General features: G+C 43.1%; 1 protein-coding gene across 6 annotated transcripts in view; it reads right to left on the bottom strand.

Annotated features, from left to right (window-relative positions):
• Window positions 1-14,179, bottom strand: part of PHC1 (polyhomeotic homolog 1) — a 22,597-nt gene extending 8,418 nt beyond the window's left edge. The window contains exons 1-8 of one of the 6 annotated variants that reach the window (XM_032390781.1): window positions 14,093-14,171; window positions 12,563-12,705; window positions 10,980-11,137; window positions 9,321-9,431; window positions 8,003-8,083; window positions 7,097-7,246; window positions 6,340-6,495; window positions 640-1,135 (exon numbers count right to left, since the gene is read on the bottom strand). In XM_032390781.1, the coding sequence (XP_032246672.1) occupies window positions 640-1,135; window positions 6,340-6,495; window positions 7,097-7,246; window positions 8,003-8,083; window positions 9,321-9,431; window positions 10,980-11,093 (1,108 nt within the window). In that variant the 5' untranslated portion in view covers window positions 11,094-11,137; window positions 12,563-12,705; window positions 14,093-14,171. Of the gene's footprint in view, window positions 1-639; window positions 1,136-6,339; window positions 6,496-7,096; window positions 7,247-8,002; window positions 8,084-9,320; window positions 9,432-10,979; window positions 11,138-11,528; window positions 12,542-12,562; window positions 12,706-12,801; window positions 13,451-14,092 lie in introns of those variants that run through there. The other 5 variants (XM_032390778.1, XM_032390780.1, XM_032390779.1 and 2 more) reach the window with 5 other exon arrangements.
• Between the last annotated feature and the right edge of the window lie 7,549 nt (window positions 14,180-21,728).

Raw genomic sequence — 21,728 nt, 5'->3', positions numbered from 1 at the left:
CCTATTTTATTTTCTTTTTTAAAAAATTTTATTTATGGGGCACCCGGGTGGCTCAGTCGTTAAGCGTCTGCCTTCGGCTCAGGTCGTGATCCCGGGGTCCTGGGATCGAGCCCCACATTGGGCTCCCTGCTCCGCGGGAACCTGCTTCTCCCTCTCCCACTCCCCCTGCTTGTGTTCCCTCTCTCACTCTGTTTCTCTCTGTCAAATAAATAAAATCTTTAAAAATAAAATAAAATAAAATAAATAGAGGGAAGAGAGAAATCATCCCTTAAGCTAAATCGTAAGCTCCATAAGGACAAGGAATCTGTTTTTCAAAGATGCATCCCTAACACCTCCTACACCTCCTACACCTCCTACAGCAGGCAATTCAGTTAAGAACTGGGTAAATGAATGGGTGGGATGGGTAAACTGACAAACTCAGGGCCAAGAAGGGGGGATCGCTGCCTGGTGGAAACAGAGATCTACCTCTGTTACCTGTCCTCCTCTCTCCCTGGACTAATATGATCAAGGCTGATGTGATTTTCTTTCCTTCCACTACTCCAGGACCAAGAGAAGCAGGAAAAATGGCAAAGCAATGTACTCTGAAGATTTCAAACAAGTTCTGAGAGAATAATGACCTTGGGAGAGGCGACAGCTTACCTGAACTAATAAGGGTCTGGCTGGGAGCAGGTGTAGCTGTCCGTGTCAAGTTCATGCCCACATTCTGCTGACCAGGCCCATCTGCTTCTGCCTTCTTGGCCGCTGCACTTTCTGCTTCTGTCTGGCTTCCCTGACTCACAGTCACTGTTTGGGCTGCGGGCAAGGGCTGCACCACTCCTGTGCCCTTCCTGGGACAGCTCCCACCCCCACCCATTCCTGAGGAAGGCAACTGACCCAAGCCCCCAGGTGCCTGGCCACCTCCGCCTGGCCCCACGGACCCGGGGATGCTACTCCCACTGCCTGCACCAGCTTGACTGAGGTTGAGGGACTGGCCCGAGGCCCCAGAGGAAGCCTGAGCCACAGCGAGGGCCTGGCTAGAGGCCTGGGACAGGCTAGAGACAGGGGAGGCTCCAGGAGGAATGGCCTTCTGAGTAGAGCCTTGCATCTGGGGTCCTTGGGCTGAGGCCTGTTGGTTCCTCACTGCCAAATTCTGCACCTGAAAGATAAGAAGAAAAAGATATACTGAGAAAAGGGGAACAGGGGGCATGAAGGTCAAAGACTTCTGTGACTGATTCAGAAGCAGTGAAGACAGCACAGATATTCCCCAGCCCCCCCTCAAACCTTGTTCCCCCACCTTTACAATTACATACATTAAAGTCCTTCCAGTCACCCAGGGAGGGACTCTTGAATCCTATTTGATTTTCAGTCTCCTTCATTCACTATCAAATCTATCAGCAAGTTTGCTCATTTATTCCTTCAAAATGTCTCAGATTTTCCCTTTCTTCTCCGTTCGTTCATTCGTTCAACACTGACCAAATGACCTACTATGTTTCAGGTACTACACTGGATACTGGAAATGCAAAGACGAAAGACACTGTCCCTGCTCTTAATGCGTACTTTCTACCGGAACAGACAGACAAGAAAATCAACGATAGCCCTATTATACTATGCAGAGATCTGCGCAAAGTGCCATGGGAGCAGAGGAGGAAGATGGACTCAGACCGGGGAGATTAGGGAAGACTTCCTAAAACAGTCTTTTGTTCCATCTGAGACTCCATGGGTGAGAGCAAAAGCGAAGTTTGAAGACATAGGTAACAACATTTGGAAGACCATCGAGCCAAGAAAGAGCATAGCATTTTTGGAAATTATGAATATTTCACTACATTTGGGGTGAGATGGAGGGAGTGGAAAGAAATGAAGCTAGGAAGACAGGCTGAGGCCGGGGAGGGAGGAAGGTTTCAGATCAGGAAGGGCTTGGTGCATTCAAATGAGGAGAGTCTGAACTTTAGTTCGGGAACAGAAAGTTTATCCATCTTCCCCACTGTTCTATTTCCAGCACCTAGCACAGTGCCTGACATAGGAAGTACCCCAGAATATGAAGAGAGGACTGATGAGCACTTCACTGATGACAGGAAGCCACTGAAGAATATTAATCAGAATAAACGTAATCAACTCTACAGCTGAAACCATTCTCTTAAACATTGCTGACAGAAGTGTAAATCAGTACAACCGCTTTGGCAAATGGTTTGGCATCTTATCCTCAAGCTGAACATTCACACACCCCCTAATCCAGGAATTCTACAGGAGAAACTCTTGCTATATACAACAGGAGGCATGTGTGAGAAAGTTCACAGCAGCACTATTCATAGTTAACGAAAGTCTGGAAGCAACCCAAATGGCCATTATCAGAAGAGAAGATGAATGAACTAAAGTATATTCACACGGTTCAATACTACATAGAAATTAATAAAATACAATGACATGCAATAATATGGATGGATCCTGACAATAAGCTATTAAGAAAGTATTCCCCCCAAATTACATACAGCACAAAGACCTTATAAACTTAAATACAAATACATACACACACACACACAAAATATAGAACATATGGTATCTGGAATTACTTCTAAATAATCCACAGGTGGAGGAAAGCGGCCTGGATAGAAAGGCGATGTGTTGATAAATGTTGCAGCTGGCTGGCAGGTGCATAGGGATTCATATTTTTTTCTATTTTTGCATAAGTTTGAAATATTCCATAATAAAAAGTACTTTTTAAAAATATATGTAAACACGATAAAAGTATAAAAAAAGGGACACAGGGAAGGATGAACCTAGGAATCAGAATGATTGCTACCATGGGTAGGGGCAGGCAGTGGGTGGAACTGGGGATTGCTTATTACATCATTAAAACATAGTAAATAACTAAGAGTGGGCCATGAATGGACCACTGCTAACAGGATGTCACGAACCAAGGATCATGATTTATCAAATTCAGTATACCAGAAGTACCATTTAAAATAATGTTAGGAACAACAGGTATTTTCTTATTTAAAAAACTTATTCGGATAGTAATATGGAAGATGCTTAGAGGTAGACAAGGCTGAAGTCAAGAGACCAATTAGAAAACCAGTACAGTAATGCAGGTGAAAAATATAAAGACCCTGAGTTCAGGCAAGCAGTAAAGAGGTGAGAGCTTTTGAGAGAGACTGACAAGATTATCAGGATGGGGTGCTGGGGCACTTAATGTGATCGGGCAATTATATAGTTTGTTTCTAATCAGCTTTCCATAATGACTATTTAAAACTTTCCTGGTCTCCCGATATACCTCAGAACCACCTGCTCTTCCCCCTCTCCCTCATCACCCCTGCAGAGACAATCAAACCATCATATGAGCACACTGCAGCAGTTTCATCACCAAATCTATACATGCCCTTCACAAACCCCCACCACTTCCTTCTCCCTGCTCTCCCTTCTATCCTCCCTCCTATCAAGTCCTTCTCCACACTCAGGGCCCCAGCCCTCCTCCTTCTCAAGGAACTTGTACTATCAATTCCTTCCTGTATCTTCAACCTCACCGCTAAAGGCACCCTCCCATCACACCTGAACCCCACGTCCCCAACCCCAGCTTCATCCTCCTTTCATTACTAAACTGGTAATAACTGTTTACATTCACTGCATCTATTCTCACTATCCAGCCATTCCTCAAGTGATACTAGTTTGGCTTCAACCCCCCAAACTCCACTGAAATGGTTCTCCGTCCATATTAGTAACTCTAACTTGTCTCTCTACTGCGTTTGACAGAGGACTCCCTGCCAGTTCTAACATTCTGCTCCCTTGTCTTCATGACACCACATAATCCAGATTTTCCCATTTCTCTGTCACTCCTTCCTACTCCCCTCTGCCAGTTCATCAGCCTCTACTTGACCTTGAACTATTTTCCAAACAGTCCTAACCCTCAGGGCTCCATCTTAATATAAAGGCTTTTCTCTTGTCAATCCATACCTTTCCCTAAGCAATGCCAAATGCTCTCTGGACTTCGATTATCATCTATGTGTCTACTACTCTTGAATGTTTATCTCCAACTCAGACCTTCCCTCTAAGCTCAAGCACCAGATATATAAAGCAGCTGACCTCGTGACCCACTGACTCACAAGCACGTCTAAGACAGGGTATCCAAAAGTTAACTTCACCCTAGATCCCCTTCTCCAACATTCTCCATCTCCTGAGTAGCACTAAGCAGCCGCCTCACCGCCGTCACATCTCGTCTCTGGCACTTCCCTCAACTGAATCAGTTTTCCTCTTTCAAAGATCTTCTAAGTTTTTCTCAAATCTATTCATCTCTGTCCATCTCCGTTGTTACTGCCTAACCCAAACATCATCTTTCCCCGAAACTGTTGTTCTCCCTAGATTCACACTCACACCACTTCCATTTATTCTCCATAGAGGAGCCAACATAGTCTTTAAACAAAAAAAATGAACAAGCCTCGAACCTTTCCAGGTCACTTCCAAATTGAAAATCCTCCCATAGTATCCCATCACCCTTTGCATAAAGCCCAAAATCCTAAACACTGTTCCCAACGCCCTGCAAGATGAAGTTTCTCCTATCTCCCTGGTACCATCTCCATCCCCCTTTGCCAAACTCCAAGCACACAGGTCTTCTTTCAATTCCTCAAATATATAAAGCTCCTTCCCTCCTCTTTGGATTCAAGGGGTATTTGGACATAAGGTTCCCCCTGCCTTCACCACTCTCCTTCCATGTCTTCACCGGACACCCAATTTAAATGTCACCTCCTCAGGGCAGTCTTCTTGACTTTCACCCCGATCCCAAGGCTGAATCAGGTCTCTTTCTGTGTTTTCAGAGCACTCTGTACTTTCTAATGAAGCAATTATTAAACCATTCAGGTGATTCTTTGTGTAATGTCTGGTGCCTCAATGATTTGTAATCTCTAACTCATTTAATCCTCAACACACCCCAAAGTAGGTATTTAACAATAGCTATTTTATACACGAAGAAACTGGCAAAAAGATGTTAGGCCATTTGCCTAGGTCACACAGTAAGTCATGGACTTGGAATCTGACCCAACCATCAGATTCACATTTGCAACCACTACTCTGTCCCTCCACATATTGACACTCAAATATCTGATGAATAAAGAGATGGATAAATGAAAGAACTGGATATGAAACTCATCCTCTGATCCCACTGCTGTTACCATAGTCTAAAACGAAGGTCTTACCCTAGTAACTAAATGACCCCCAAGAATCTCTTACTAGGTTCCTTAACTTCTCTTTCTTCTCCAGGCACATGTTCCTAGATGATTCTTTCCAAAGTATTTTCCTTATCCTATTAATCTGCTGTGCAATAGCCAGCCTTGACCCCTGCTACCTATGAAGTTACTTGGCTTTCAGACTTCTCCCTGACAATGACCTTTTCTACCATCAGGTGTGTTGTCTCCACTTTATCCACTCATCCCCAACTCAGTCACATATGAATCAAGCCTTTACACACACTGTTCTCTCTCCAGTTTTCTTCTAACTCCAAATCAAATCCTACCGATCCTTCGAGAATCTGCTCAAGTATCCCAAAAGTCCTGAGCAGGGATGCAGCCAACTCTTCTCTAAACTCATGTGTCACTCCAAGTTAGTACCGTTTACTTTGTACCTCTTTGGGCTCTAAGATCTTTGTACTTCTTTGTTCTCTAAGATCTTTGAAGACTTGCCTTGTCTTTCCTTTCAAGCTTCCCAAGTTTCTAGTGTATATCTGAGCACATCAGTAGAAAGAGCTCAACCTCAATATTTACTTGCTAACTGATAAACTAAAAGAATGAAAAAAGTTATTATGCGATCCCAATTTGTATTTCATCCATAAGAAGCAAAAACTCAGGCTCGAAATATATGTACATGTTTGGGGGTAAGGCATGGGAAGCAACGGTGAAGAAGACTTTCCTGGGCACACAGCGAGGAGAAACAGACTACTGAGAGTTGGCAGCCACAGTAACTCATAAAGAGAAGGAATCAAACATTCTTCCAGCAACAGCCAGGTGGGCTTCACATCTACCTAACTGCAGAATTCCCTCAATCACCCCTTACTTGAAGAGAGCACTGCAAATGAAGAGAACTAAGACCTCCTGAATAAAACTGAGCCACGGAGGGCTGGAAGAATATAAGGAAATCTGCCCTGGATTGAGAATAAGCCTTCCCAGATCTACAGGGCTGTTTTCAGTCAACTCCGCTTCCCTTCCTAACTCAAATAACTCACAAGTTACAAGGGATTCGAGTGCTATGGAAATTAAGAAAAGGGGAGAAAAAATAAGAATGCTGAGAAGTCGTAATGGGGTAGCAGGGTGGGCCCTGGTCTACGGTGGTTCCCTTCATCCTCCCCAGTGCCCATCCACAGGTCAAGTGGTTGCCACTGACCTGATCTGCATCTGTATGAGCTCCCGGAGACTGAGCAGATGGCACCTCGTGCTGGACCGCAGCCACTGCCCCGTTAGGCATCAGGATGAGCTGGGAGGCTAGAGGCACATTCCGGCCCAGGGTCCGGTTTACCTGCAATAGGTTTCCCAGCTGTGGCTGGCAAGGAGAGGAGGAAGAGGAAGAGCAAAGGAAAGAGAACAAGAGGAGAAGAAGAAAGACAGAAGAAACGGAAGGGAAGGACCACAAGACAAAATAAACAGAAGATACGAAACTGCTAAGCCCTGCCCCTTTCCACACCAACCCAGGAGACCCTTATTCTCCATATGCGATGAATCATCCAGAAGGAAACCTAGAATGTATATAAAACTACAGATTGATATCAAAGAGTCAAACATCAAAGAAGTTGAGACAATGAGGATTTTAGAACAAGTATTTATGTATAGTAAGTAGACAGGCTAAGAGATAACACTTAGAATTTGGGTACTCGAGCCACAGGTTTAAAGATTAGATTCTATGTGACACCACTTCAGTCAAATATTAAGGCGGACACCTTCTCACTTAGGAGCTCAATGCAATCTGCAGGCTACCTGTGAATACTGAGCATCACTTCTAGAGGTAAGTAAGGCCTAGGAAGTAGATCAGCATATCTTAACGTATCTGGGCAACCATGGTTAAATCAAACAGCTTTCACTCAAGTCTGTGGCAGGGGCATAACAATTATGCCCCTAGAACAATGGTGGTTGTGTTCGTGGCTTACCCGTAGATACATCTGGGCCTGGGACTGGTTGAGAGGTGGGGAGGTGGTGTTCCCCAGTAGCACAGATTGGGTCAAAGTGGTAGCACTGGGAGAGCTCACACTCTGGGATCGGCTGATGAGCTGGGCGGCCGACGTGGTGGCCAGGTTGATCTGTGTGGTACAGAAAGGAACAGAACTAAAGACTTAGGAGACGTAAAAAGGAATGCACATCACCGACAAATGCAGAGGGACACAGTGAAGAACAGAATATCTAATTTTCTTTCTTTCTTTTTTTTTTTTAAGAACAGACTATCTTATTTTCAGAGTCAGGGGGAAATGAATAATACCTTCCTGACCATAACTGTCATCCTGGCTACTGGAGGGTAGTACCAAAGTAAAGAAACTAGTCCCTAACCACTAACATTACCAGTTGAGAGGGAAAAGGAACAAAATGGAGCAGACTTCACTCCTTGTTAAAGGGTCCAGAGATCAGGGCGCCTGGGTGGCTCAGTCATTAGGCATCTGCCTTTGGCTCAGGTCATGATCCCAGGGTCCTGGGATCGAGCCCCATAGGGCTCCCTGCTCAGCGGGGAATCTGCTTCTCCCTCTCCCACTCCCCCTGCTTGTGTTCCCTCTCTCGCTGTCTGTCTCTGTCAAATAAATAAATAAAATCTTAAAAAAAAAAAAAAAACAGGTCCAGAGATCAGTCCGTCCCTTTGTCATCTCCTTTTCTTCCCCAGGATTTTCTTCCTCCTTTCTTAGACCTCCTGAGACCCCTATATAGATTCCGGTCAGTTGTTTCCCTTTTACTAAGACTCTCTACATAAGAGCAATAATCACCATTGATGGCTCAATTCACAAAGTCCTTCCACCCAGAAACAAAGACCCAGGGAAGGAAGCCTCTCGGTGGGGAGCCGCGGTACTCACTGAGGCCTGGGTGGTGGTAGTCTGCTGCTGTGCCGTGCTGGTGTTTGGGGAGCTGGCCTGCCGACTGGCAGCAATCGTGGCCTGTTAGAGGGGAAAGGAAACAAGAAAGAGCAGAGACAACGAAGGAAAAGACTGAATCTTCTAATCACAGGCACAAAATGTAATAGAGATTTCAGATAAAAACCCAGAGACTTTACTACGGAGCAAGGAAAAGTATATTCACTATCCCCAAAACTCTCACGTTACCTCCTATGCCAACCTAGTAACTCCCACATAACCCTCCTGGGGCAATCGGGTAATCTGCCCTCCTCCTCCTCCCACTTTCTTTTAGGTGGAAGAAGAATCTTTGACCAGTTCATATCATGAGTCACTCATAAGTCTAGCCCAGGGCTGTCCAAAATACAAATACAATGCAAGCCACATAAATTATTTTCTAGTACACACATTTTTTAAAAAGTGAAAAAAAGAGGGGTGCCTGGGTGGCTCAGTCGGTTAAGCGTCTGCCTTCAGCTCAGGTCATGATCCCAGGGTCCTGGAATCGAGCTCCGCATTGGGGCTCCCTGCTTGGTGGGGAGTCTGCTTCTCCTTCTCCCTCTGCCCTCCCCGCCTGCTCATGCTCACTCTCTCTTGCTCTCTTTCTTTATCTCAAATAAATAAATAAAATCTTAAAAAATAAAAATAAAAAAGTGGGGACGCCTGGGTGGCTCAGTCTGTTAAGTGGCTGCCTTCGGCCCAGGTTATGATCCCAGGGTTCTGGGATCGAGTCCCACATCAGGCTCCTCGCTCAGCGGGGAGCCTGCTTCTCCCTCTCTGTCCCTCTGCTTGTGCTCTCTCTGTCAAATAAAATCTTTAATAAATAAATAAATAAATAAATAAATAAATAAAAATAAAAAAGTGAAAAGAAACAGGAGAAATAAACTTTATTTTATTTAAGCCAATGCATCTCATTTCAACATATAACCAATAAAAACAAAATACTGAGATACTTTACATTTTTTTTCGATATTAAGTCTTTGAAATCCAAAATTTTACTATACATCTCAATTTGGACTAGCCACATTTTAAGTGCTCAATAGCTACACGTGACTAGTGGCCGCCATATTGGACAGTGTAGTCCTAGAACATAGACATTCTACCTCCTAGTTCCTACTGCAACCCCAAAAACTAAGACCCCTTCGTCCTCCTACGGAAGGACAGGAGGTAGACAAGACTACGTTTCTAGCCTGAGTGGCAGGAGGACTGCAGGAGGCAGTAGGCCCCGACCCACCGGCAGCGCCTATCCCCTCCCTGTTGGGCCAGCTGGCTGCTGACCTCTCACCTGCTGGACCGCAGCCAGGCTATGCAGCTGGGCATTGCTGAGCTGCTGCTGGAGCATGAACTGGTGGAAATACTGAGCCGCGTTGGGCTGACGCTGCAGCGCCTGCAGAGCCTAAGAGGAAAAAGAGAGGACCAACCCACTTAGGATGAATCGCTCCTCATTCCTATTCTATGCAAATGACTGTGATCTGGTGAAAGGGACAACTGGGAAAGAGAGAAACAAAGGAAGATGGGGAGCGTGGCTAAGTCAACATCTGATTTGTCCATTTTTATATTAGAACTAGTAAGTTCACATAGTCCTCAAGAAGTGGAGAAACAATTAATTCTGTTCTTGTATACAAAGAAAAGTAAAGCAATGTAACTCACATGAACTCTTAATTCCCAAAATGGAATGTGGAGATACATGACGTAGCAAGGAAAAGAACTGGACTAGCCAAGTTGAAAATAAATTGGACATCAAATAATACAAAGAGAAGAAGAGGCGCCAGGCTGGCTCAGTCGGTAGAGCATGCGACTCTTGGTTTCGGGGTTGTGAGTTCAAGCCCCAGACTGGGCATAGAGCTTACTTAAAAAAAAATAAAAATAGGGGCACCTGGGTGGCTTAGTCAGTTAAGCATCCAACTATTGATCTCAGCTCAGGTCCATGGTTTCAGGGTCATGAGTTCAAGCCTGATGTTGGGCTCCAGTAGAGAGCCTACTTAAAAATAAATAGATAGGGACGCCTGGGTGGCTCAGTCGGTTGGATGTCTGCCTTCGGCTCAGGTCATGATCCCACGGTCCTGGGATCGAGTCCCACATCGGGCTCCTTGCTCAGCAGGGAGTCTGCTTCTCCCTCTGCCTGCTTCTCCCCCTGCTTGTGCGCTCCCTCTCTGACAAATAGATAAATAAAATCTTTAAAGTAAATAAATAAATAAATGGATGGATGGATGGATGGATAGAGAGATAGAAGAAAAAAATTGAAGACCATATCCTAGGAACACAAAAGACCATGTTCTAGGGACACAAAAGACCATGTTCTTGGGACAGAGCCCCAAGTGGTTGAAAATGATGAAGAATAGAGTAAATAGTGGCTTGTGAAAGATTCTATCAGATAAAATTTTCAAATAACTGGCATTTTCAAATATTTACAGTAGATGTTTATAAAGATGATACTGCAGTTTTAGTGTCACCTTTAGGATATTACTGTATTCTTATTCTTTAATAATTAGAACTATTCTTATGATGTGCATAGTTATTCTAGCAACCAAGATATTTTGAGTAAAATGCCCCATTCCCAAGATTTTTTAAAGCATGGAATTTACTATTTGTCTAAAAATAAAACTCCAAAGAGTTTCATACTTCCATTACTCAGGGCGATTTATAAGAGAGACCGAAGATTAAAAACCTGACAATCCATGAAGAGAAATGGTTAGTTAGAATCTAGCTACATGAACTGAATGGTATAAAAAAACCGTGATTTGCTGACTGAATCTCATTCTCTGTTTGCTTGCTCGAACTGTTGTAAACTCCTAAGATTCTCAGAGCTGGAAGGGACATTAGTCATCACCTAATCCATCTCCCCCAGTTTGCTGGAAAGGAACTAAGAGCAATTATCTTCCAGCACCTGTGCCCGCCCGAAGCCAATATTCACAGATCACAGCCCCTCACAGTTGAGCCTCACCTGCACTGCCTGCCGTTCATACAGTGACATCTGAGCTATCTGGGGCCGAGAGCTGCCCCCAGAGCTGGAGCTCCCATTGGTGGAGTTGGAGTTCTGCTCACTCTCCGTCTCCATGATAGTGGTCCACGGTCCCCAAAGCCGGTGCTCTGACTCAAGACCTACATGGAAGTTAGCGAAGGATTAAAATTCACACCTGATCTCAAACTATTATTTCATGTTATCATTCAAGTTATCTAAGACTCTTCCTCTTCTTTCCATTAGCCATGACTCCTTGGGCTTAACTACCAAATCTGCAATACACACTTACAACCATATGTTTCCCATACCATCTTTTGAAACTATGCAGTGTCTCAAAAGAAACCTTTACATATTCCCTCATGACTGTCTATTAAACATCAAATGGCTAGAATTTAAGACTCATAATACTAAGGCTACCTTACATTCCCATAACATTTTTTAATAGTTTAAAATAGTCCCACTTAAAAGTTCCTGTTTTCTCACTTTTATCTGCACCTGCAACACCATTACCAGCATCACCTTAACATTTACCATTTACTGAGAAGTCACCAGGTGCCTCCTCTCGCTGGCTTAGGCTCTTCATCTCCATTACCTTTCACAGTGCTTTAATATGATTATCCCCATCTTATAATTGTAGAAATGAGGTTTTCTGAAGTTAAAGAAGTTTTCCTAGTATCAAGTCTCTTTACATTAACACATGCTGCTTCCTCAAACCAAAAAAAAAAAAAAAAATCTGTGATTAAGGCAGTGTCATTTGGTTTGAGTATTCACTGTCCTCATTTTATGGAGGAGGGGCTCAAGATACAGATATGTTAAATGCATCATGGAAAGTCATAAATCTAGAGGTAGAGGGACGCCTGGCTGGCTCAGTGGGAAGAGCGTGCAACTCTTGATCTTGGGGTCATGAGTTCAAGCCCCACATTGGGTGTGGAGATTACTTAAATAAAACTTTAAAACAAAACAAAACAAAAAACTAGGAGGTAGAAGAGCTATACAAATAGCTGCCTGATTCCAGCTCAGGTTATTAATAAAAACACCTTGGGCACATCACTTTCCCTGCTGGCACCTCAGTTTCCCCATTTGCAGAAAAGCCTTCACAACTGAATGTAACATATCATTTTAACAAATGACTACCAGGTATTACACATATTAAATACACAGCAATGAAAATCTTCAAGAAAATAAAACTCAACTTTTTAGCTCATTTTAGTAACCAGAATTTACCCTCTGGGGTCTACATTAAAATTTGCAAAAAGACATGAAGACACTGCTAAGAACCAAGCAGAGACAGGAGAAGAGAAGTAAGAAGAAATATGCCTCCAAACAACACTAAATGACAATAAGGGTTTTTGTTCATTCTTTTTTTTCCCCTCTTTTGTTAGGCCTAGACACTATATTCTCTACTTTGGAGGCACGGGGCCACTAGAAACACTAGGTCAGCAAAGCACTCTTCAGTTTAGGAATGTAAACATCAAACCAGAATTCCTGCTAAGGCCTGTCAACAGTTTTATTAAAATGGATTTATCATAATGATTACATCCAAAACAAAGTAAATAAAATCAAACCGCTTGGCCTTGGAAACAGAGTTGGGGAGATTTCTTATTCTGTTCCCAGTATCATCGGATGGCATCATTATCCCCCAAGTACTCAACCCATCTCTTCAGTTTTATTTAGGTATAGCAAACGTCACTGCAAACATGGATATAACCTAAGAAGTACACAGAAGAAATCATATCAGCTTCAACTCTAGTTATCTTCTCCCACATCTTTTGCCACAATATCAAAGCACTAAACAGATACAGACCCATGAATCCTCATTATCAGCATGTGAAGAAAAAAAGTGGGTAAGGATTAGAGGCAGCATGGCATAGTTGTATAGATCAATGGATTTAGTTCACTGGACTCAGAGACATGAGACCCTTTTACTAGTTAGAGGAGACATTAACTCCTATATTCATAGGTGAAAATGCTAAAAACTGTAGGACCCCACATCTCCCCCAAAATGGAAGTCTTAGTGGTATTTTTTTTTTTTTCAGATTGTGAATTGAAAATAGAGATGGAAAGGTACTGGCTTAAGTAATAAAATCAGGAGAAACTGACATCAAAACCAGGATTCCTGGATCCCAGGCACATACTATTCATTTGCGATCAATGTTGGGACTGCAAAATTAAACACAAAAAATGAAAACAACAAAAAGTTTGGGAGGCACAGTGCATTTAAATTTTCAGAATTACGTCAGAAGAGAAAGTGCGAGAAGCTGATCCACAGAGGTGCCCACAATAGCTAAACTATGGTCACCCTGAAAGGTAGTATTTGAGTGTGTATGGGTTGGGTTAGGTAAGGAGCACAGACCTCTGGAAGGGAGCTAGAATAGTGAAATGGACCTGGGACTGGGTCCATTGAGCCAAGAGTTGGAGGAAATAAATTTTCCTAAACCTAAAACTCTGTCTTGTAGAAAGTATGGGACATAGAAGGGCGGCAGGAGAAGGGCGGCAGGAGGAGGGGGGGGGGGGGGTAAGACTGTGCAAAAGAAATGGAAGTGGTCTGGAGAATAGGGATAGTAAGCGCCCAGGGGTCCTTGTTGTATACAGAACCTTGATGAAAATGAGGTTCCAAAGAGGAATCAAAGACACCGGGGGAAGGGGGCAGATAGAGTGGAGCCAGGAGTGAACTGACCCAAGTGAGCAGGGAAATGTGCTTACTGATAGCCGGGAGACAAGCAGGAGAGAGACAGACAGAAGTCAAGGAATTGGAGACCGAGGGACCAAGCGGACCATAAAAAGCAGGGAGATTACCAGACAGCATGCTTGGATGGGAGGACCAAAGTCAGAGAAGGAAAAATGAATGAGAAAAGGAGCAGTCAGAAGCAACTAGGGTGACGGACAGACGGCATTCAGCGCAGCGAAATGAATAGCGAGAAGACTTGGACAGACAGAGCCGAAGGACCGCAGAGCTAAGCGCTAGAGGTAGGCAGGGAAAGAAACTGGGGGAGGTACCTGGGGCGTTACACAGACGGAGGTGGCTGAAGAAACATCCCCGCGCAGCCAAGCCCCCAGAGGTCCTGTCCCTCCCCAGCCCGCGGCCGCCCGGTTACCTTCGCGCCTGGCTCTGCACCCAAGTGCTCCTGGGGGGCGTCCACCTCATGTGCCGGGGTCCCCAGTCGCCGGGCTGGGCGGGGGGCTCGCTCGGCCTCCGCGGCGGGCTCCCCTCGCCTCCTCCCCTTCCTGGAGGGGCGGGGGCGCCGAGGGCGGGGTGGGAGGTGCCCGGCGCGGCCGCGGCTCCCCGCCCCTCCCGCCGCTCCGGGTGCGGGCCCGGCCGCGGCTCTGCCAGGCCTCCGGGGCTCGCTCCGGGCCTGTCACTTCCTGCCGGGCCGAGAGGGTGGGGGCTGCAGGCCGGGGGCTGCGGGCCGGGCTGGAGGAGGGGGCTGGCGGGGAGGTGCTTCCGGGGCAGCCGGACCCCTCCCCCGTCCCTCCCCTCCCCTCGGCGCCCTCCTCCCCCTCCTCCCTCCCGCGCGTCCCTCGTTTCCTGCCGGCGCCCGTTGCCATGACGACGCCGCTCCCGGGCCTCTGCGCTCTAGGCCCCGGGGTTTTTTTCCCCCTCTCTCGCTCTCTCTTTCTCCTCTTTTTTTCCCTTCTTTCTCTCCGAGTTCTGCTCGCCGGTTGGAGGGACGAAACTGAGAAAGTGCTGGCCTCTAGTGGGGAACTCGCTCTCACCGAGGAGATGGGAGAAGGGAGGGAAGTGACGTGAAAAGGGGGGGAAAAAAGGAGGTATTTTCTGGAGCTTCTGGGAATAAGGGCTGGAAAGAAAGGATCAAAGGGACGATCGAGCAAAGAGGGAAAAAGCGAAGCAACAACCCTAGAGAAACAACAGACTGGAAAAGGGAATAAAGCCGAGGAGAGGAGAAAACAGGAAAGAAAAAGACTGAGGAACTGGAGAGAGAATGTCGATTGTTTAATCTCACCTCAACTCCGAGAAGGCGGGAAAGAAGGCTGCTCAGAAACTGAACCCATTAGGAGTTGACATTCATTTAAAAGCAGCCACCCAATAAGACTTGCTTTGAATAACACATTTAAGTCTGTAGTTTCAGGGATTTTGTGTGCGTGTGTGTTCTTAGATTAAATGTGTATGTAAAAGAGAACGACAAAAACAAGGCAAGAGGCATAAAGAGAGCAGAACAATGGGGCTGTATTTGGGGATGCTGAACATTGGATGAGGCAGTAGCCTTTGTCATTTTATTTATGATAGCGGTTTGTCAGTTTTTAATTCTCTTACTCTTGTGAACATTCAGGAAATATTAGTAGAGCACCTACTATGTGTCGCCTCCTGTTTTGGAAGCTTCGGTGCACAGAACAAAGATAACTGCCCTCGTTTACCTTTACTGAAGGCTGGGGGACTCCTTGTGGATTAGTATCTGAGGCTGGTGCTTTTTCTTTCTCCTCTTAATCCAGTAACTATTTTTCACCTCATATTTTTTCCTAACCTCTGTTCTCCTCGGTTATTTTCTCTGTCCGCCCACTCCTAATTCTCTCCTTTAAAAGGCAATGCATGATTTGTTTTTAGATGAAAAATAGAAGTGTTCTCTTTGTTTATAAATTAGACCCGTTTAGATTTGCACTGAGAGAGGTGTGTTTGGACTCCCAGCTTTTAGTTTGTGGTAGCCAGATTTATGTCAGAGAGAAATCCCTGCCAGGCTTCTAGGAACCAGCCAGACGAGTATGGCAGCCAAAGGACTGGAAAAGCAAAGGCATGAGGTGTGGGGAGGTGAAAGGGTATGTTGCCAGGATGGTTGACAGGCTTTGGCAGAGGATGAATGGAAAAGATTCTGGCAGAGAACTAGTGGTAAAAAAACTAGGTAAAGCATTAGTCATTTAATTCAAACTTAGGTTTTTGACATGTCAAAGAAGTTTTAAAGCTTTCTTGCGCAGGCTTACGTGGATATATTGAGCCTAAGCTGAATCTCCTAGCACCAAAGAAAAAGTTGTATCCATAAGATAATTTTCAGATGATCCAACGTTCACATTACTCATGTGCTTCCATGGGTTCCATGTGAGAATTGTTGCTGTTAAGTGTCTAAAGAAGGCCTGTACTATATCCCAAGGATAAGGAATCCAGGTGTCAGAGAGTATTGTTCCAAAAGCCTGTGGAAGTTGCATACCTGGCGGAACATGGCCATTCCAGCCCCATTAGAAGTGAAGTACTACTATGGTATAGAGATGCATTACGCCTCTAAAGATTTTTTGTATTCCCTGGTCTACTAAAAGTTACACATTTCAATGATGTTAGGGAAAAAGGTAGTGATGATGTATAATTTTGTTGAATGATCTAAATCTAGCCTGGGAATACTCACAGACCATGTCTTATTGATTATGAACCAGTAGTTTAATTTTCTGACCTAAAGGCTTGTACCCCATGTTTCACAGTAATTCTTTTCAACTTCATTTCCCTCTAAGACAGACCAGTCTTCCAGAGTCATGGGTCTAAGCAGTTTTCCAAAGACAATTTCAGGATAAAAAAAAGAAATGCATCAATAATAAAGTGAAGTATTAGGAAAACCTCCAACCATAGGAAAATCATTCTCATGGACTAAATCAGCTTGGGAACAGGTACTGAAGAATGTGTCTCCCTCGATCTAAACAGAGCAAAACAATTTGTAATCCCTAGAAAATCCTCGACTGACTTTTCTTTCTTTTTGAATTTTGCTAAGCTTTCTCATTTTCATTTAATGATTCTGCTGGAATTAGTCTTTTCTTTTTCAAACGAAATAGTTCTTCTGAATGGAAGGCCAAATAATTTCTTTACTCTGCATAACACTGAAAGTCATTAGCCTAAACAGGTGAAAAGGAAATGCATTCTATCTGTTGTGTGGAAGTAGAAGCCCTCCCCCTGCAAACTCAGCTAAATAAGGAAAGATAAGGATTTGAAAAGAACTCAACTGTTTGACAACAACTAAAGCAAATAGAAGGTTGGCCAATATAATTTTGCATATCAACCGAACATTGAATAAGCTTTCCTCAAACCTTCCAAGCCCAGCATTGCACAACGAACTGTAAAGGAAGAGTGGGCCCTTAACCCTAGAGGTGTTAGTATCATTGGAATGTATCTGTTTACAGGTAACCAAGTAAGTAAACAAGTATGATCACCGCTTGTATGCAAAGGTGGACTGGATGAAGTAGGGAAAATAGGAAATCATAACCTTTACTCTAACCACCACCAACTGCAGATGTGAACCACCATACACATCACACCTCCATCCCACCACCATGCTATATGCCACTTTAAGGTCTAGTCAAGAGGAAGTAAGATGAAGATTAAAAGGACTTACAGACTCTTAAATTTTTTAAGCAAAAAAGAACTTTAAAATTATGCAAGCCCCTCGACTTTAATGGGAGAAAATTGAAGGCTAAAAGATGAATGTAAAAGAGGGACATTTTATATTTCCTACCAAAGAGAAGATGTCCAATAAATATTAGTTAACTGAATTAATTTCCTAGATGGCTGCCCTTCTCTCAACTGAATAAAATATATGGAATTAAAAGATTAAAAATACCTCTTATTCCTCACCACTAATAGTCATGATGGAGTTCTCAGGACACACTACTCCAAAATATAGCACCTTGGTATAGTGACTATTTTAAACTGAAGGAGTTTGAGAAAATGGCAGAAGCTGGAAAGTCATTCTGAACTCCTGCTTCCCTCTTCCTTCTTCTCTAAAACCGGTCATAAAACCCTCCTGTGAGAGGTGCCCTGGGCGGAAAGGAATATACTTATCTCTGAAGACAAAGGGACACCAAGAAGAATCCTAATAGACTTTGCTAAACTTCTCCCAATTTATAACAATTACCTCATACTCCTTAACTTAAGATATTCCTCTACAACAGTTCACTCTTTATTAAACCTAGCACAAAAACACACTGGTCTATTTCTTTGGGTCTTCATTTTCTGATGAAGGCTCCCAGGTCACATCAAAATTATATTAAATAAATTTTGCTGAAATAAATTTGTAGGTCTGAGATGGAGTCGTTTCTGCCCAGGATGCTGGGCAAGCAAACTGAAATTTAGATAAATTTCATGTCCCTGTAAATGCTTCACTAGGCCAAAAACTCAATATATCCAATCAGCCAATCCCCAAACACTAAGCCAAACCTGGGCTCAATACTTACTTCTTTGTTCTTTATTGTTTATCCTATAAAAGCTTCCTGCCTCCTGCCCCATTTTGCAGTTCTCTGAATGGAAACTGTCCACTTGTTAAAGTGTTAAAGTTTGTGTCAACTAAATTGTCTTCTTTAATCATTTAAACAATTTGTATGCTTTTCTCCTGTTAATCTGTCTTTGTGAATTTAATTTTCAGGCTCAGCCAGGGACCCTAAGAGGGTTAAGGAAAACTTCTTCGTCTACTACACTGACCATACTTCCTTTAGAGTAGAAGTTTAAAATTACCATATCGATTGGTTCTTCTCAGTATTCCATCCAGCATTTCCATCAAAAGAAATGGATACACCCCCACATCCTCGAGTAGCATAAAGTTGACAATAACATAGGATTCACCAGTTTAGACTGTTAGCATGCAATTAGAGCAAATAATGTACCTTCTCTTGGCCTTGATTTTTTTGTAAAATGGGAGTAACACCCAGTAGTTAATAGAAATAAATGTAACATTTATAAGTTATTTCATACGATGTCAGATACATAGTATGATCTGTTAGTATTAGTTTCCTTTAGTAACTCAATATATTTTTGTCATCACCAGATGTATCTAAATCACTAATTTTTTTAAAGATCTTTTATTTATTCATTAAAGAGAGAGAGCCAGCAAGAGCAGGAGCAGGGGGGAGGGTCAGAGAGAGAGGAAAAAGCAGACTCCCCGCTGAGCAGGGAGCCTGATGACCAGGGCTCAGTCCCAGGACCCCAGGACACCAGGATCATGACCTGAGCCGAAGGCAGACACTTAACCAACTGAGCCACCCAGGTACCCCCCCATCACTATTTTTTATTCAGCATACATCACAGCTTTATTAACTCACAATTGAGTTAATGAGTTTATACGTTAATGACTTTAGTTAATGAATTTACTGTTGAGGAGGAAAAATTTACTCTCTTAATGGGGGCCCATGAATTAAACTAACAAAAGATAGATTAACAGGAGAAAAGGCACTCAATTTTATTAATATTCATTTGTATGAGAGTTCGCAAAAAAGAAGTAAAACTCCAAGAAGGACTTAGACTCAAGAGCTTATATGCCCTTCTTAATAAATGAAAAAGGGTTTGGGCTTTCAGGGATGATAAGTGACGGTGACTTGTTCACTTTTCTACCTGCACCCAAAACCAAACTGGGTGCAGAGGGGATCTTCCTCAAAGGGAAATTTATTAGGGGGAGAACTTGTCTGGCATCTGTTAATTCTCAGTTGCCTTCAGCTCAAAATAATCTTTATACCAATGTGGTATATTTTGGGTGGGATATTCTGATCCCTTTATTACTATCATTTTATAAGAAAAGAGTATTCCCGGGGTGCCTGGGTGCCTGTCTGTTAAGTGGCTGCCTTTGGCTCAGGTCATGATCCTAGGGTCCTGGGATAGAGCCCTGTCAGTCTCCCTGCTCAGCGGGGAGCCTGCTTTTCCTTCTCCACCACTTGTGCTCTCACGCGCGCCCTCTCTCTCTCTCAAATAAGTAAATAAAATCTTTTTTAAAAGAAAGAAGAAAAGAGTATTCCCTTCCTTATGTACAAGATTTACCTCCTCGGGGAGCTGCCTGGCTGGCTCAGTCAGAAGAGTATGCACCTCTTGATCTCAGGGTTGTGAGTTGGAGCCCCAGGTTGGGTGTAGAGATTACTCAAAAAAAATTACCTCCTTAGAGCTTCCAGTGTGTCTTCTGGTCTACTTTTCTAGGATTTGAGTACAAATCCACATTGAGATTAAACACTAGATTTATACACTTTGGGGTTATGTACCCTAGATCAAGAGAGCTAATCTCCTAGGAAGAAGTCTAAAAGGAAAAAATGATTTAAAATATACTCAGAGGGGTGCCTGAGTGGCTCAGTCGGTTAAGCAACTGTCTTCGGCTCAGGTCATGATCCTGGAGTCCCGGGATCGAGTCCCACATAGGGCTCCCTGCTCGGTGGGGAGTCTGCTTCTCCCTCTGACCCTCTCCCCTCTCATGCTCTCTCTTTCTCTCTCTCTCTCTCTAATAAATAAATAAAATCTTTTTAAAAAAATTAAAATATACTTAGAGCCTCTGTTCATGACTTCACATACATTATTGTGTTCAACCCTCTCAATAACCTTTTTCACTAGCTATTATTAATCCTTAATATACAGATGAGGAAATTAAAGCTTAGGAAGGTTAGGGAAATCGTTCAAAGTTCATGAAGATAGTAAGTAATAGAATTTAAATTCAGTTCTGTCTGACTTCATCACATCTTTCACTCTATGAAAATAGAGTAGTGCAAAAGATCTATTTAAAATGTGTAGAACACACATAAATGTTTGCACAAATATGCCTGTCATTTGCCACCGTAAATACATGCAATGGAAGGCCCACCCGCCTTTGTTAACAAGGGAGATAGCTCTGGTTCACGAAGATACTGGGGAGATGTCTCAGCAAAAAAATTATTTTTATATTTATATATTTTTTTATATTTTATATATTATATTTATATTTATATTTTATATATTATTTCCCTAAATCTCTGTTTTCTCCCTTAATGCTTATAACTATGGTATGCAGATAATGGCCCCAAACGTCCTCATCCATGAAACCTGTGAATGTATTAAGCTATGGCAAAGGGCATTAAAGTTGCAGATGAATTAAGGTTGCTAATCAGCTGACCTAAAAATAGGGAGATTGTTCTATATTATCTGAATGTTCTATATTATCTTAATGAGCCAAATAACAAGGGTCTTTGAAAGTGTAAGTGGGAGGCAGAATAGACAGGTTGAATGTTGCCATATGAGAAGGACTTATCCTGTCATTGCTGGCTTTGAAGATGGAAGGGGACCATGAGCTGAGCAATGCAGGAAGCCTCTAGAAGCTGGGGGAGAAAACAAGGAAATGGATTTTCCCCTATAGTCTCCAGAAAAGAACACAGCCCTATGACACCTCAATTTTTACCCAGTGAGATGCATGTCAGGCTTCTGATCTATAGAACTGTGAGGTAATAAATTTCTGTTGCTTTAAACACTAAGTTGTGGTAAATTGTTAGAGCTGCAATAGAAAACTAACACATAAGCTAACCAATATTTCCAAAAGCAGCAGCAAATTTTAGGCCTTTTCTGCTGCCTAAAGTCCAGCCAATTGCCAACTTCATTACTCCTTTGTCTGCTAACAACAGGAGAATATATTGTATCACATGCTTGGACTAATCAATGAGTAAGAGTGCCCAGGAATCATTTGAGTGGCAGCTTTTCAGTTCTGTGAAAATGATACTAAAGTATAATTTTCAAAAAGGTAGAATCATAACTCTCCTGCAAATGTAAAATGAACACATGTCAAAGGTTTTATATAACTTGTTACGTAACGAAAGAACCAATGAGACATTAAAATCAGCTCAAAGTTCATTTGAGAAGCTGGATGTTTACAGTCAATTTAATAAAGGAATGCTAGAGAAGATTGCTGGGTTGGATACAAAACTGATTAATGTCCTTTTGAACCATCAACCGTAACCTTAAGGATTATCTTTTCCTCCACTAGACAGGAAGTATTTGCATGTATGAGTTAATCTCTGCCTTTTCAGAGT

The sequence above is a fragment of the Phoca vitulina genome, unplaced genomic scaffold, assembly GCF_004348235.1.
Source record: "Phoca vitulina isolate PV1807 unplaced genomic scaffold, GSC_HSeal_1.0 scaffold59, whole genome shotgun sequence".
Taxonomy (NCBI): domain Eukaryota; kingdom Metazoa; phylum Chordata; class Mammalia; order Carnivora; family Phocidae; genus Phoca; species Phoca vitulina.
This window is presented reverse-complemented; position numbering and strand designations above follow the sequence as displayed.